Source organism: Gracilinanus agilis, chromosome 2 (assembly GCF_016433145.1).
Source record: "Gracilinanus agilis isolate LMUSP501 chromosome 2, AgileGrace, whole genome shotgun sequence".
NCBI classification, from domain to species: Eukaryota; Metazoa; Chordata; class Mammalia; order Didelphimorphia; family Didelphidae; genus Gracilinanus; species Gracilinanus agilis.
The window spans coordinates 240,435,863-240,451,602 of NC_058131.1; the positions used below are offsets into that span (position 1 = coordinate 240,435,863).

The 15,740-nt window shown below is 39.2% G+C and overlaps 2 protein-coding genes and 1 pseudogene across 3 annotated transcripts in view; 2 read left to right on the top strand and 1 right to left on the bottom strand.

Annotated features, from left to right (window-relative positions):
* PKIG (cAMP-dependent protein kinase inhibitor gamma) overlaps nucleotides 1–11,167 on the bottom strand; it is a 90,167-nt gene extending 79,000 nt beyond the window's left edge. For both annotated transcript variants that reach the window (XM_044663800.1, XM_044663799.1), the window contains exon 1: nucleotides 11,036–11,167. The gene's annotated coding sequence lies outside the window, so the exon portion shown is untranslated. The remainder of the gene's footprint in view (nucleotides 1–11,035) is intronic.
* On the top strand, nucleotides 4,002–4,315 carry LOC123237115 (annotated as a pseudogene).
* A 3,454-nt stretch (nucleotides 11,168–14,621) lies between the features above and the next one.
* Nucleotides 14,622–15,740, top strand: part of SERINC3 (serine incorporator 3) — a 28,682-nt gene continuing 27,563 nt past the window's right edge. The window contains exon 1 of the mRNA XM_044661082.1: nucleotides 14,622–14,754. Coding sequence (XP_044517017.1) covers nucleotides 14,716–14,754 — 39 coding nt within the window. The 5' untranslated portion in view covers nucleotides 14,622–14,715. The remainder of the gene's footprint in view (nucleotides 14,755–15,740) is intronic.

The following is a 15,740-nucleotide window of genomic DNA, read 5'->3' on the forward strand; positions in this document are numbered from 1 at the left end:
AGCTTGATTAAAAACAGAATTGTGAAATATTTAAGACTAATTTTAAAAAGTAAGATTGTTACTATGAAACAAACCTATAGTTCTTCAAATGGAAATTTTAAAATTTTGCATTCTTTAAATAACAAGTACCAAATATAAAGCAGTGGTTACCAAAACAATTTGGTATTGCTTAGCCTTTGCTGCTTTTCGGTCTTAGAATTCACAGTAAGACAGAAAGTAAGGTTAAATTTGATTTTAAAAAATTGATACTTATAAAAAATAGTAAGTTGGATCAATTGAACAAATAAATTAACATAGTAGCATAGCATTCAATGAATTCAAGGACCCAAATTGCTAGTGTAAGGACTAAACTATCAGATAAAAACTGTTGGGTAAATTGGAAAGCAAATTGAGAAAAATAAGACTTTGATCAGCATTCTCATATACCATAATCAACTCCAATTGCATACTGACCAGGAGTCATATTATAAATTAGAGAAGAACAAAAGGAGATACTTTTAAAAACTATGGACAGTAGAAGAGTTCTTGAGAAAACAAAAGACAGAAAGGATCATGTACATTTTCAAACATGATCACTACAATATAGTTCTATTTTGCTTGACTATATTTGTTACATGTGAGGAATTCTATTTGTGGATGGAGGAAAGGTTAGGAAAAGGCTTATATATATAAATACATATATATACACAACACGGATTCTTATTCAGTCATTCCAGTCCTAACTGACTCTTAATGACCCCATTTAATGTTTTCTTGGCAAAGAAACTGAAGTATTTTGCCATTTCTTTCTCCAGCTCATTTTACAAATGAGGAAACTAAGGCAAACTGGGCTAAGTGACTTGCGCAGAGTCATATAACTAGTAAGTGTCTGAAGCCACATTTGAACTCACAAAGATGAGTTTTTCTGAGTCCAGGCCCAGTACTACCTACTGCCACCTAGCTGCTCATATGCACAGATACATACCTATTTAACAGTTATCACAGTTTCATTCACAATCTTCTTTTTTTTGATATTCTTTGTATAGAAAAATATTCATATTTGTTGATTTTTATAGTTGATAATAAAACAATTTTACACTTTTTTGTACTTTTACAAAATAGAAAAGCTTATCAGTAGACTAGATTAGATAAACAAATCTCAAAAAACAGCAGTAAGGTGTTTGGCAAAAACTAGATTTAAATCAAGACTTTATAGTATGTACCACCATAAGCTCCAAGTACGAAAATTACCTAGATATAAAAGGTCATATTATAAGCAAACTAGAGAAGAGATCAAACAAGGGATTAAAATGACCATAAAAAATAGGATGGGTTAGGTTGATTAAATAAAATTAAAAAGCTTTTACACAAAGAAAACCAGTAGTCAGAACTAGAAGGGAAAGTTGTTGGGGGAAAATCTTTGCAATGAATTTACTGATAAGCTTTTTTGTTCTATAAAAAGGGAACATATACATATATACATATATAAAAAAAAGAGCTAGTAGCTCAATATTTAAAGGATATTAATAGTGTTTTCAAAGGAAGAAATCCAAGCTATTAACAGTGTTCTATATCACTAACAGTAAGAGAAATACAAACTAAAACAACTGAGATTTCACCCAAAATTCATCTGACTAGAAAATTACAGTTGTTGGCAAGAATGTTAGAGGACAGGAACATTAATTTATTATGTATTTTTTTTTCTTTTTTTTTTTATCCTGGGACTCCATTCTAGGAGCATAGGGCCACAACCAGTAGGCAGTGGGTCACACTGTTGCTCTGGGTCACACTGTTGCTCAGGGTCACCCAGCTGGGAAGAGTCTGAGCCCGGATTTGAACCTAGGACCTTTTTGTCTCTAGGCCTGGCTTATATCCACTGAGCTAGCCCAGCTGCCCCTACTTAAGGTTGCAGTTTCTTTAGCAGATGTAGTTTTTACAGGGTGGGGTTGCTAGCCCCACGCCCAACCCTCCTCCTTTTTCATCCCGGCTAGGGACCATCCTTAGCCCAGGAGTGGTAAGGGTGGGCAGTAGGGGTCAAGTGACTTGCCCAAGGTCACACAGCTGGAAGTGTCCGAGGCTGGACTTGAACCTAGGACCTCCAGTCTCTAGGCCTGGCTCTCAATCCACTGAGCCACCCAGATGCCCTTATTATGTATTATGTATTATGTATTATATATTATGTATTATGAATCCTTCCCATCATTCTGGAAAGCAATGTGGAACTATATCCCAAAAGTCACTACATCAAGCATAGATAATACCCTTTGACTCAGAAATACCCCAATGAGAAAGAGGTCTCATATGTATAAAAACATTTATAGTAGTACTCTTTTTTTCATAGTAAAGCACTGAAAACAAAGAAGTTGCCTACCTTTCAGGAAATGGGTGAATGAATTATGATGTATGAATGTAATGGAATATTATTGCACTGAAAGAAATGCTGAAAGTTATACACTCAAGAGAAACCTCACCCCAAAGATATGAAAGGAAAAGGACCTATATGTACAAAAATATTTATAGCAGCTCTTTTTGCAGTGGCAAAGAATTGAAAATGGAGGGGATATCCATCAACTATGGAAGGGCTGAACAAGTTGTGGTATGTGATTAAGATAGAATACTATTATGCTATAAGAAATTATTGAGAAAGGATTTCAGAAAAACCTGGAAAGACTTATATGAACTGATGCAAAGTAAAAGTAAGCAGAACAGGGGGGAACATGGGGGCAGCTGGGTAGCTCAGTGGATTGAGAGCCAGGCCTAGAGACAGGAGGTCCTAGGTTCAAATCTGGCCTCAGACACTTTCCAGCTGTGTGACCTTGGGCAAGTCATTTGACCCCCATTGCCTACCCTTACCACTCTTCCACCTATAAGTCAATACACAGAAGTTAAGGGTTTAAAATAAAAAAAAGTAAGCAGAACAAGGAGAACATTGTACAGTAACAGCAATATGTAATGATGATTAACTCTGAAAGACATGGCTACTCTGATCCTGACAATTCCAAAGGAATTGTGACAAAAAATGCTATTCACTTTCAGAGAAAGAACTGATAAATTCTGACTGCAGATTGAAGCACATTTTTTTTTTAAACCCTTACCTTCCATCTTGGAGTCAATACTGTGTATTGGCTCCAAGGCAGAAGAGTGGTAAGGGCTAGGCAATGGGGGTTAAGTGACTTGCCCAGGGTCACACAGCTGGGAAGTGTCTGAGGCCAGATTTGAACCTAGGACCTCCCGTCTCTAGGTCTGGCTCTCAATCGACTGAGCTACCCAGCTGCCCCCTGAAGCACATTTTTAACACTTTATTTCTCTTGCTTTTTTTTTTTTTGCAACATGATTAATATGGAACTATATTTTATGTGACTTCACATGTATAAATGACATCATATTACTTGCTTTCTCAATGGGTGGGAGAAGGATGAAGGGAGAGACTTTTAAGAAATGAGTTAAATAAAGCACACATTAAAAAAAGGGAAACCTAGGATTAGTTATATGAACTGATATGCAGTTAAATGAGCAGAAAAAGAACAATTTATACAATTATTCTAACAATTTAAAGAAAAACAAATTCTTAATCTGATCAATGTCATGACCAATCATGAATCCTTGCACCAAAACCTAATAATAATAATATTTAAAATTTATTTAGCACTTTTAGGTTTACAAAAGGCTTTGCATATATTATCTTTATTTGATTTTCATAATCACCCAAAATTAGGTAGGTGCTCATTATCCTCATTTTACAGATGAGGATATTGTTTACTGTTTCAGCCTAAGAGAGGTTAAATGACTTGCTCAGGGTCACATGGGTAGGAAACATCTGAGGCAAGATCTGAACTTGGAGTCCTGATGTCTACAATAGTATCCACCAAGTTTCCTAGCTTCACTTACAGAGAGTATGACCTTGAGCAAGTCCCTTAATCTCTCTCTCAGTCTCAGTTTCTTCATCTGTAGGATGAGGAGGTTTGACTAGATGGCTTCTAATGTCTCTGTCCAGCTCAGATAACAGTGGTTGAGGAGGGAAGATGGATGATTTCTAGGATTCAGAAGATATATCTTTTGTGGTTGATGAAATGAGTAACATTGTAAAAGAGAACCTAGAAAGCACAATTGTTAATGCTTATCAACACAGCAAATTGAATCAGTGGACCACAAAGGGAGTGGAGCAAACTTTGTCAACTTGCCACAGGGGAACATTTAAGTACTTTGTGTCCTGTTTGATTTCACAGAAGAATTCAGCTCTTGCTTTTGAGATAACACCAGTGATGGAATTTGTACTGTGAGAGGGGACAATAAGACCATGTACTCTATAGTCATTGCCTTTGGACTTTCAATTTAAGTTTCTTGAAATTGTATAGCCACCTTAATTTTCCCCCTTAACCATTTCTATTCCACATTCTGTCTACATACTGTGAATGTGGCAAATCTTTAAGATGTTTTAAAGGTATCTTATAATTTCAAATGTAGAGGGGGAAAAAATCAAAATAATCACACTGATATATGGGCTACACATTTTTCACTTTTCACCATAAGCTGACATCTAGCATCATTACTTTGTCTTAACTCTTCAATATTTCAAGTATTAAATCTGCTGCTGCAGCATGATACCTTTTCTCATATCTTAAATGATTTACATAATATACTTCTTATTTTATACTTTTCTTAGTAGTATAATTGCTAAAATTAAAAAAAAAAAGACTGATGATTGAGCCTGCTTCTCACCTCTAAAAAGAAGGAGACATACATTTTCAGATAGAACCAATCTGTTAATTTGGTTTACTTGGCTTTTTGGGAGGAAGTCTTGACAGGAGGAAGTTGTAAAGTAATGATAGAATAAAAAAAGAATGAAAGAAAGAAAACTATCAGATAAAATATTTAAAGAGTACAACAATAGAGAACAAAAGGAAGTTTGGAGGGGAACACAGGAAAGCAAAGCAATTTTGTTACTATCTTGTTAAATTTAGAATATTTTTAATGGAATAGAAGTTCACAGCCTTACATATCCTTTTTCTCTTCAATAGATATTGAAATATGAATGTTTGTTGATGTTTGTCAAGATCATAACAAAAAAAGTTTAGAAAACCAATTAATTATAACTAAAAAAAGAAAGGATGGAAAAGCATACTAAATTAAAATCCATAGTACCAGACATCTATATACAAATGTTCAAAAATGTACAACCCATAGGTAATAAACAAGGTAAACTAGTCATTCGAGTGCAAAGAGGCAATATACTCTGCTGTAGGTGCCAGATTTTTTGTTTTCATTTAATTTAGAATATTTTCCCATGGTTACACGATTCATGTTCTTTTCCTCCCCTCTTCCCACCTGCCTCCCAGAGCCGATGAGCAATTCCACTGGATTTTACATGTATCATTGTTCAAAACCTATTTCCATATTATTAATATTTGCAATAGAGAGATCATTTAAAGTCAACATATTTTATTTTATTTTTAAACCCTTACCTTCTTCTGTCTTAGAATCAAAACAAAGCATTGATTCGAAGGCAAAAGAGTGGTAAAGACTAGGCATTTGGGGTTAAGTGATTTCCTTCCAGTCACACAGCTAAGTGGGTACCAGATATTAGGAGGAAAATTAATAAAATAAACCTATCTAGAGGAGAGTAAGCAGGACAGTTTTAGGCTTTGAGATGGTGCCAAATGAAGATCAGTTGAAGAAACTAAGAATGTTTCAACTGGAGAAGAGAACTTAGGAGATGCAACAACTGTCTCATTCTACTTGTCCCAAAGGAAAAGAACTAGGAAAAAACGGGGCTACAAAAGAGCAACTTCAGACAATGTAAGGAAATACTTCCTATTACTTTTCTTTCCCTCCTCTCTTCCCACCCCACTCCTGTAGCCAATGAGTAATTCCACTGAGTTTTACAATGTGTCATTGATCAAGACCTATTTCCATATTATTAATATTTGCATTAGGGTGATTGCTTAGAATCCACATTCCCAATAGTATCCCCATTGAACCATGTGATCAAGTAGTTGTTTTTCTTCTGTGTTTCTCCTCCCACAGTTCTTTTTCTGGATGTGGATAGTGTTCTTTCTCATAGGACCCTCAGAATTGTCCTAGATCATTGCATTGCTGCCAGTAGAGAAGTTCATTACAATGTATCATCTCTGAGTACAATGTTCTCCTAGTTCTACTCCTTTCACTCTGCATCAATTCTTGGGAATTGTTCCGGTTCACATGGAATTCCTCCAGTTCATTATTCCTTTCAGCACAATAGTATTCTATCACCAACAGATACCACAATTTGTTCAGCCACTCTCCAATCAAAAGGCATTCCCTCGTTTTCTAATTTTTTGCTACCACAAAGAATGTGGCTACAAATATTTTTGTACATGTCTTTTTCCTTATGATCTCTTTAGGGTATAAACCCAGCAGTAGTGTGGCTGGATCAAAGAGCAGGCAGTCTTTTAAAGCCCTTTGGGTATAGTTCCAAATTGCCATCCAGAATGGTTGGATCATTTCACAACTCCACCAACAATGCATTAATGTCCCAATTTTGCCTTTGCTGTCATTTTGGCCAATCTGCTAGGTAGGAGGTGGTACCTCAGAGTTGTTTTGATTTGCATTTCTCTAATTTTAAGAGATTTAGAACACTTTTTCATGTGCTTATTGATAGTTTTGATTTCTTTATCTGAAAATTGCCTATTCATGTTCCTTGCCCATTTATCAGTTGGGGAATGGCTTGATTTTTTTGTACCACTGATTTAGCTCCTTACAAATTTGAATAATTAGAGCTTTGTCACAGGTTTTTGTTATAAAGATTTCTTCCCAATTTGTTACTTCCCTTCTAATTTTGATTGCATTTGTTTTGTTTGTACAAAACCTTTTAAATTTAATGTGATCAAAATTCTTCCTATTACTTTTAGACCAATCCAAGGGGGGAATTGGCAGGCCTTGAGCCACAGTGTATCTCCTTCTCTTTTCAGTTTCAATAGCTATCACTGTCCTTGGCAGGAGAGTATTCTTGGTTTGATTATGGCTTTGGAAGGAACACCTTATTTAAAAGGAACAGAAGAGTAGAAGAGAGATGAATATAAGATAGAATTAAGGAAAGAAAAAAGGCCTGATGGCAAAGACTTGGAGGAAATACACAATGTAAGGATCAAGATGAGAAACAAACAAACAAAAAGAGGTATTGTGAGAGAAGAGAACTAAGAATGTTAAGGGAAAAAGAAGAGAATATCTTTATCAGCTTTATAGATGCACCTGTGTACCCCTGAAACTTCTGTACTCAAAGGAGTAGTTTGCACATAATAGATTCTTAATGTTTGTCAAATTAAATTGAAAGAAAATAAGAGGCTCAGGCTAAAAAGAGGTCAAAGATTTTCTAGAAAGCCAAAAGGAAAAATGAGATCAGTTGCCTCTGGCCATCTGAAAGATGAACATCAAATCTCTGCTAGACAACTTAAAGATGTTTGTAATGATTTCCTATAATGCTTCTAAAATACTGAGCCTTTGAATAAATTGTGGTATATGTTGGTGATAGAATATTATTGTGCTGAAAGGAATAATTTGAATAAGAATTTCCTGTGAACTGGGACGACCTCCAGGAATTGATGCAGAGCGAAAGGAGCAGAACCAGGAGAACATTGTCGAATGTAATGGACTTTTCTACCAGTGCAATGACCCGGGACAATCCAGAGGAACTTAGGAGAAGGAACTCTATTGACATCCAGAGAAAGAACTGTGGAACCAGAAATGCATTAGAAAAATATGTGATCAACCACGTAGTGCAACAGGGATGTGATTAGGGTTTTGATGTTAAAGAATCACTCTACTGAAAATATGAATAATATGGAAATAGGTTTTGAACAATGATACATGTATAACCCAGTGGAACTGCTTGTCAGCTTTGGGAGGGGGGAGGAGAAAAGGGAGGAGGGAATCATGAATCATGGAACCATAGGAAAACATTCTAAATAAAATTTAAAAAAATAAAAAAAAAATACAAGATTACTTACAGAAGAAAATAGCTATATAGCTCAAGTCTTTTTACTCTTCTTGGAAACAGATGTTTTGTTATAGATACACTTGTCTTTTAAAATATTTTTTCAGTTAATGAAATGTAATCAGTAGTAGAATAATATAGGGGTCAGTTGCCAATGTCAAAGAAACACAGCCACAATATAATTGTGGTTCAAAAAGGACCAAAGGTCATTTTTGAGAAATTACTTATATATGTAGGTACTTAACTGCAGGGGAAAATCAATTTATCACAGTGATATAAAAGAACATTGTCTCTGGAGTTAAAGAACCTGTGTTCAATTTATAACCCCAGGTAATATTTGTTACCTGTGTAACCTAGGACAACCTCCCTGAGACTTAAGTTTCCGCATCTGTAAAATGAAGGAGTTCAGTATGATGGCCTTTCAAGTTCCTTCCAGAGTATAAAAAAGTAGATACAGTAATTAAAAAGCAACAAATCCAGACCATTCTGAGCTATAACTAATTTCTGGTTCACCAAAAGATTTTATTAAATCTAACCAGTTCAGTAAACATTTCTCAAACACTTAAGAACACTCCTGGGTACCAGGGAAGGCAAAATATTTAAGAAATATTAAAACTACAAAAATCACATAACAGCTTGCATTTCTCACACCCTACACCAAGATAAATTCAGAATGGGTGGATGACTTGAATATAAAGAAGGAAACTATAAGTAAATTAGGTGAACATAGAATAGTTTGCATGTCAGATCTATGAAAAAGGAAAGATTTTAAGACCAAGCAAGAGTTAGAAAACATTACAAACTGTAAAATAAATAATTTTGATTACATTAAATTTAAAAGGTTTTGTACAAACAAAACGAATGTAATCAAAATTAGAAGGGAAGTAACAAATAGGGAAAAAAATCTTTATAACAAAAACCTGTGACAAAGCTCTAATTACTCAGATCTATAAGGAGCCAAATCAATTGTACAAAAAATCAAGCCATTCCCCAACTGATAAATGGGCAAGGAACATGAATAGGCAATTTTCAGATAAAGAAATCAAAACTACCAATAAGCACGTGAAAAAGTGTTCTAAATCTCTTAAAATTAGAGAAATGCAAATCAAAACAACTCTGAGGTACCACCTCCTACCTAGCAGATTGGCCAAAATGACAGCAAAGGCAAAATTGGGACATTAATACATTGCTGGTGGAGTTGTGAATTCTGGATGGCAATTTGGAACTATACCCAAAGGGCTTTAAAAGACTGCCTGCTCTTTGATCCAGCCACACTACTGCTGGGTTTATACCCTAAAGAGATCATAAGGGAAAAGACTTGTACAAAAAAACAGCTTGCATTTGTATAATTTTTAGAGTTTACAAAATGCTTGTTCACAACCACCCTTTGAGGTAGGGAAGAAAAGTATTTATCTCCATTTTACAGATAAGAAGACTACAGCTGGGAGAAGGAAAGTGACTTGCCCAAAAATGCCATAGCTACTAAAATTGAAACTCAAGCCAGATCCCCTGACTCCAAGTCCAGGGCTCTTTCCAGCCCACCATCAGTCTTCTATAACCAAAGATCTGGGTAAATCTACTCTACCAAACTGCCACTACTTTCCCATTCATACTAAGGGATACCTCTAGTGATCTCATAACTTAAAAGTCCAGGAAACACTGTTCTGTTATTACTAGTGACGGTTCTATATGCAAAGAAAGGGGAATTTATTTCTATAGAAAATGCTTCATATTTGCCTGGGTTTCTCTCCAAAGTTCTTTTTCAAAAAATGTTTAATTTTCCTAATTACATCTGGGAAAAGACTTCAATTAAGTGTTAATATTTCTTTAACAATTTCCAAAAGGTTGCTTGGTTGCTTATCATTTTCTTTTGAACTGTTGAAATTTTTGTTTGTTTATTTTACAAGGAAAGTCTCTTCCTCAATTCTTCAAATTCCCACCCCTTCCAGTAAGAAAAACTAGTCATTTTGGCAAGGCCCCATTGAGGATGAACCAAGGAGTGGTATCTGAATTGATGGCATTGGCAAAATTATACTCTGAACATTCAAAATCCTCAATCTGAAAACTGAAAGCATTTCCTGAATAAATAAAACTTCCATTTACTGGAACATACAAGGAATAAATGAAGCATTTTGCTTAATCTCACCATAGAAAAAGTTAACTAAAAGCGAATCAGGAAATGTTTTTACTCATATTATAAAAATATATTAACATGCTTTTCTTCTTTAGTTTGTATACTGGACAAAATGATATTTTGGTGATAGAAATCTAAGATATTGCTGGGTTACAGCAAAAAGAGTGGAATCAGAAGTCTTTAGGAGTTAGGCTGGAAACCAACCTTGGATTTGCCCAAGTACCAGTAATTCCACACATTCCCTTTTGAAAACCTCGATGTTTCCTAATATAACAAATAGAATATCCTTTTACTCCCTAATTCACTAGGCTATGGTGAGGAAAGTGCTTAGCCTCAGGGCCCTATTAAATGGGATTTGCTAATGATACTCGCTTAAACAAATATATATTTAAAATAAAACAAAGGATAGAAATTCCAAAACCAACACAAGTCGCTAGACAGACTTCTGACAGCCCTTCCCCCGATAAATCCCCAGGTCTACCACTAACTCCCATCTGTCGTTCAATCTCTAAAGTGCCTTCCCCTCTCTAGGCTTCAGTTTCCCCGCCAGGAAAATGAGAGGGATTCAGTGGCATTAAAAAGACGGTGAGAGGAGGCTGATCTTTGTAGACCAGCGCTTGGCTTGCAGTGAGTGCGACGCCTAGTAGGCGCTTAATAAATGCTGTATGATTGACCCAGAGTCCCTTCTACCACTAGAATCCCCTAAGACCTTCAATGGCCTTCTTGGGAGGGATTTCCAGGAGGGAAGGCTGTGGTGAGAGGGTCAAAGGGCACGCACTGGGGAAGCACCCCAGATTACACCACCACCACCAATACACACCCCATCTCTAGGGGTCTATTAGGTTTTCTTACCAACCATGCTAACTACTATAGAACGACACCCGATTCCCCTGCCTGGCTCCCTTGCCCAACCCTCCTCCCCCTGGCGGACTCTCCAAGTACCTTCCACTTACCCAGAGAAGGTGCTTTGAGAACCTGCTCGGCTGAACCCAAGCCCCTCCGCCAGACAGGCAGACCTCCTGGGCTCTGCTGCACCCAGGCAGAGGCGGGGATCGTCCCTCTGGGCAGAGCCTTGAACCTACTCAGAGCCCAGCACTTCGCACCCTCCGGACTGGTCCTGGGCCTCCTCCGCCTCAGTCCAGCAGCGCCACTCCGGGGCCAGGGAGCCGCCCGCAGGGTGACACCGGTGGCGGTGGAGTCGGTTGCCGGGACAACGCGGGGGGGCTCCCTCTGGCCTTGAGGCGCTCGCGTTACGGTAGCCGGGATGAGACACTACGAGCAGAGCCCGCCCCCTTCCTCTGCGCAGTACTTGCACCTTTGGGTGGGTGGAACTAGGAGAAGCCTGGCACAGGCTTCCAGACTGTGGGTAATCTAAGAAAGGGATAAAAAAGAAGCTGGAACAGAGAAATGAAAATGAAAAAGGAGAGCAGTATTGGAGATAATAAATAATGATAAAATATCAATAATTATTAATAGCATTAACTTCATAACATTCATTAAATAATATAATTAAGTCACAATATCTTTACTATTGTCTAATATATTAATTATTAATAAATAACTGATACAGTTGCTATATTTATTCATATTATATTACTTGTTAGAAAATATCAATATTTATATTGTTTATTGTTATTAATAAAAAAAAGAACTACTGACAGTAATAACCCATTTAAAATTTTTCATCTGGGCAGCCTCTGTTTATCACCTTCATAACTATAAAAGGGAGGGTGGTGAGGAGGAGAGTGAAAATCTTGACCTTTGTTCATGCCATTTGTACATTTTGAAGCTTTAGAAATCAACTAGTCCAGCATCCTTATTTTACAGCTGAGAAAATAGGCTCTACTAGGGAAACTGAGTTACACTGGCCCTGAATTTGGAGTGAGAAAGACTAGTGTTTGAACCCTGCTTCTGTTAGGGTCCGAATGGACGACCACCCAAGGAGCACACGGAGACAATGCAATCCAAACAAAAGGAAGACTTTATTTCTAGTGGGTGCTAGGGGAGCTCAGCAAGAGAGTTGGGGGTGGGGCATAGTCAGAGTAAAGATTGTATACGTTTGGGGTGTTGGGAAACTCAGGGGGTAGTGGGTAAGGTGGTGGGTGTTGGCAGACTCAGGGGCGCCCTGTAGTTCTTGAAACAGAACAAAGGCTAGTGGTTTTTGGCTGTTTTCCCAAACATGTAGGGTTTTTATGCTACATTTGGGAGCCTAATGAACACCCTATTGTTAGTGACCTTGGATTTCTCTAAGACATCCTGACCTGTTAGGGAGTCCCTAGCTTGTGTTTGCTTGAGGTTGCTTAGTTTCTGTGTCATAACTTTGGGGTTCTACACTTCAGATACTTGTCAAATGTGTGACCCATGGCAAATCATTTCAACTTTCTTTGATTTAATCAATCAAACATTTTTAGTACCTACTATGTACCAAGCACTGGGGATACAAAAAGAGATAGTCCTTACCCTGAAGCAAGTAATATGCTGGATAAATAGGAAATAATTAAGAAGTGGAATTAAGGCCTTTAGGAAGGCTTCCTATAAAAGTTAGAATTTTAGTTGGGACATGAAACCAGGAAGGTAAAAAATCTGAGTGGAGGAAGAATAACAATGGGACTTTTCCTCAAAAAGTTGTGGGAATCAAAAGAAGCAATTGCTAGCAATTTTGTAGCATTTTTTAGATTTGCATAGCATTTTACATGTAATCTAACCCTAAACATCTTTGGTTTGGAAGAGGACCAGTGGCATCACAGGGTATCTTGACTTGCCAGTGGATTAGATTTAAGTGAGGCAGAATGGTACAAAATCACAAGTATCAGTCTCCAGTGGTAAAACAAAAGTCAGGACACCATTGATGGCCCCAGGATGCAAAATAGATGACATAGATTCTTCCATGTCTGCCCAAACTAAGCACTCCACAGCACCTGCTTCAGCCCACTTCATGACCCTTGTAATAAATTGTTTTTATCGGCCCATTCTTCTGAGGGAAGTCTTCACATGCTTGGAGTAAGCATCCTTCTAACTTAGTGGCTTAGTAGAGAGTTGGGCCATAGTCAGGAAGACCTGAGTTCAAATTCAGCCTTGGATACTCACTATATATGTGACCCTGGGCAAGTCACTTAATATGTGAAGTAGAAGCTATTCTAAGATAGAAGGTAAGGGTTAAAAAAAAAAAAAGAAAAGAAAACAAAGGAGGAACAATAACCTATTTTATGAAACCAGCCTCAAATGTCTTATCTTCCATAAATGCCTTTTCTCATTCCTACCATGGCTTCATCAGACCTTACTTACCTCTTGGGCCTTCCTATGTTGATCTAGTTAGCAACAGATTCTTTCAAAGGATAACTCCCCTGAAGTGGTCACATTATTCAAATTCTAAATCATACTTCATATTTCCATTAGGCTGGACCAGATTATCATATTTTTTATAATTATGCATTTGAATGGTGTGAATTTGAAAACCTGAGATTTCAGGGGATTCATTGTTTGTACACCTTATATGTATCTCTACTCTGGCACTAGACTGTAACTTCTCAGAGAGCTTGGGAGCATGAAGTAGAAAGAGCCTTGAATTTGTATTTAAAGGACTTGGGTTCAAATTTCAACTTTGTCACTCCCAATTTTAATAATCTTTCTGCTTCAATTTTCTAGCAGTAAAACGGGGAAGGGGGGGAGGGGTTGGAACTAGATTTCTAAGGCCCTTTCCAACTCTAACTCCTTTGACTATGAAGAATAGAGGGTGTAGTCTACAATCGTTTTTGGGTGGGAGGTGGGGAAGAACTGCAAGATGTTATTTGCAGATAATCACATATCTGCAAGACTAAGTCTTAGAAAAGGCATTTCAATTCAGAGACTGAGGTGCCGGAACCAAAGTTCTTCAAGGTTCTTTCTTCAACTCCAGCCCTTTAAAAACGCTGATTGAATCACGGTAAATTCCTCCAGTTTCCAACAAAGCCCACAAAGGGGGATGAACTAGGCATTGCTCAGCCTGCATTATGTCGACAGACAGCGCTTAGTTTGGGTATCTTACGTCTAGCTCGCGGGTGTTGGGGGTGGGGGGCGGAGTTCATATTGGGGGGTGGGCGCTGTCCAGCTTGTCGATATAAAACGCTACCTTTGCACAGCCCTGCGTTAACACCTAAACTGAGAGGAGCTAAAGAGAGCCAAGAACAAGTGTGGGGGCTCCTCTGAGGGCGAATCACCATCCGCCATTAAGTTCCTTAGGTTAATCGGCCCTTCTAGGGGCCCCGAGCAGAGGCCACGGTGCTCGAACTCGCGCTCACAGCAACCTGACAGCTCCGTCACCCAACGACTCCTTCCCCACAGAGCTCCGCCTCCCAGAGATTCTTCCACTAGACGGCTCCTTTCCCGATCGGCTCAGTCCCCCAGCCGCTCATTTAGCCCCGCCTCCTTCTTCAACCAATGGACGGTCCCCCGGTTTTGGCAATTGGGAGGGGGCGGGGGTAGGCGGGACGACGCAGTGACGTACGATGCTCGTCGGAAGAGGGGCGGATCGCGGTTTCTGTCCCTGGGAACCGTCGCCCACGGGCTCTGAGGAGGACCAAGAAGAGGAGGAGACGGCCGCGGAGGGAGCGTTGTCGGAGTCGGATAGCCTACGCGTTCTGCCCCGGCCGCCGCCATGGGAGCCGTGCTGGGTGCCTTCTCCGTGGCCAGCTGGGTGAGTGCGGGGACGGCCTGAATTGACTCGGCGGCAGGAAGGAGTGAGGGCGGGGAGACAGACTGTAGACCCCGGCCGCAAACCTCTGGGACTGTCCGGGCACTGAGCCTGGGTTTGTTAGGGTCCATTTTTGGGTGAGCCGAAGGAAACGGGACAGACGATGCAAGATAACCAGAGAGCAGAGCTTTATTAAGCTACACACGTTCACACGCGGGGGAGAGACCGGAAAGAATGGTCTCCCCCCAATAGGTTCGCAACACTCTTTTATATAGTTCATAGCAGACTTAGAGCAAAGGTGTTTATCATTCAACAACCCAACCGTTGGGTGGGTTGTGTACGAGGTCTTATCTGGGATACACACTTCAGCTTGCAAGGGGTCTTATCTAAAATACACACAGGCCTGTAGGTTTGGGCAAGGGTCAGTTTGGCCATCCACTACAGGTTAGGGGGGCTGCCGCCCGAAGGAAGCGGCCTTTTCTAGACTCGGAGAGTGCTAGAGGATAGCTGACCGGACTTCGTCCATCCGGAATGCCGAGTCCTTTTGTTTATTTACCCCTCTCCTCGCCCCACCTACCTCGGCCCGCCTTGGACTCCGGGGGCATAGGAGGGGAAAGGGGCCGGGGCGGGGCGGAGCGGAGAGCGTGGGGCAGCCTAGGGAAGAGATGGCTGGGGTCCCGGAAGAGAGCGCTGCGCTGGGGGACCGGGACCTGGCTTCCAGCTTTGCATCTGACTTTTCTGGAGGCGGAGGAGAAGAAAGCAAACGTTTATTAAGCGACTACTAAGTGCCAAAGCTCTTCACAAATATTATCTCATTGGATCTCATCTGACATTTATTTGCCAATTGATCTTCGTTAATGAGCTGGAATGAGTTAGGAAAGATAAGAACAATTTACATTTATTTAGTGCCTTTCTTACAATAACTTAGGTAGAATAAATGCCACCATTTTAGAAATTAAGAACGTTGTGTTAAGTGACTTGTCTTTTGT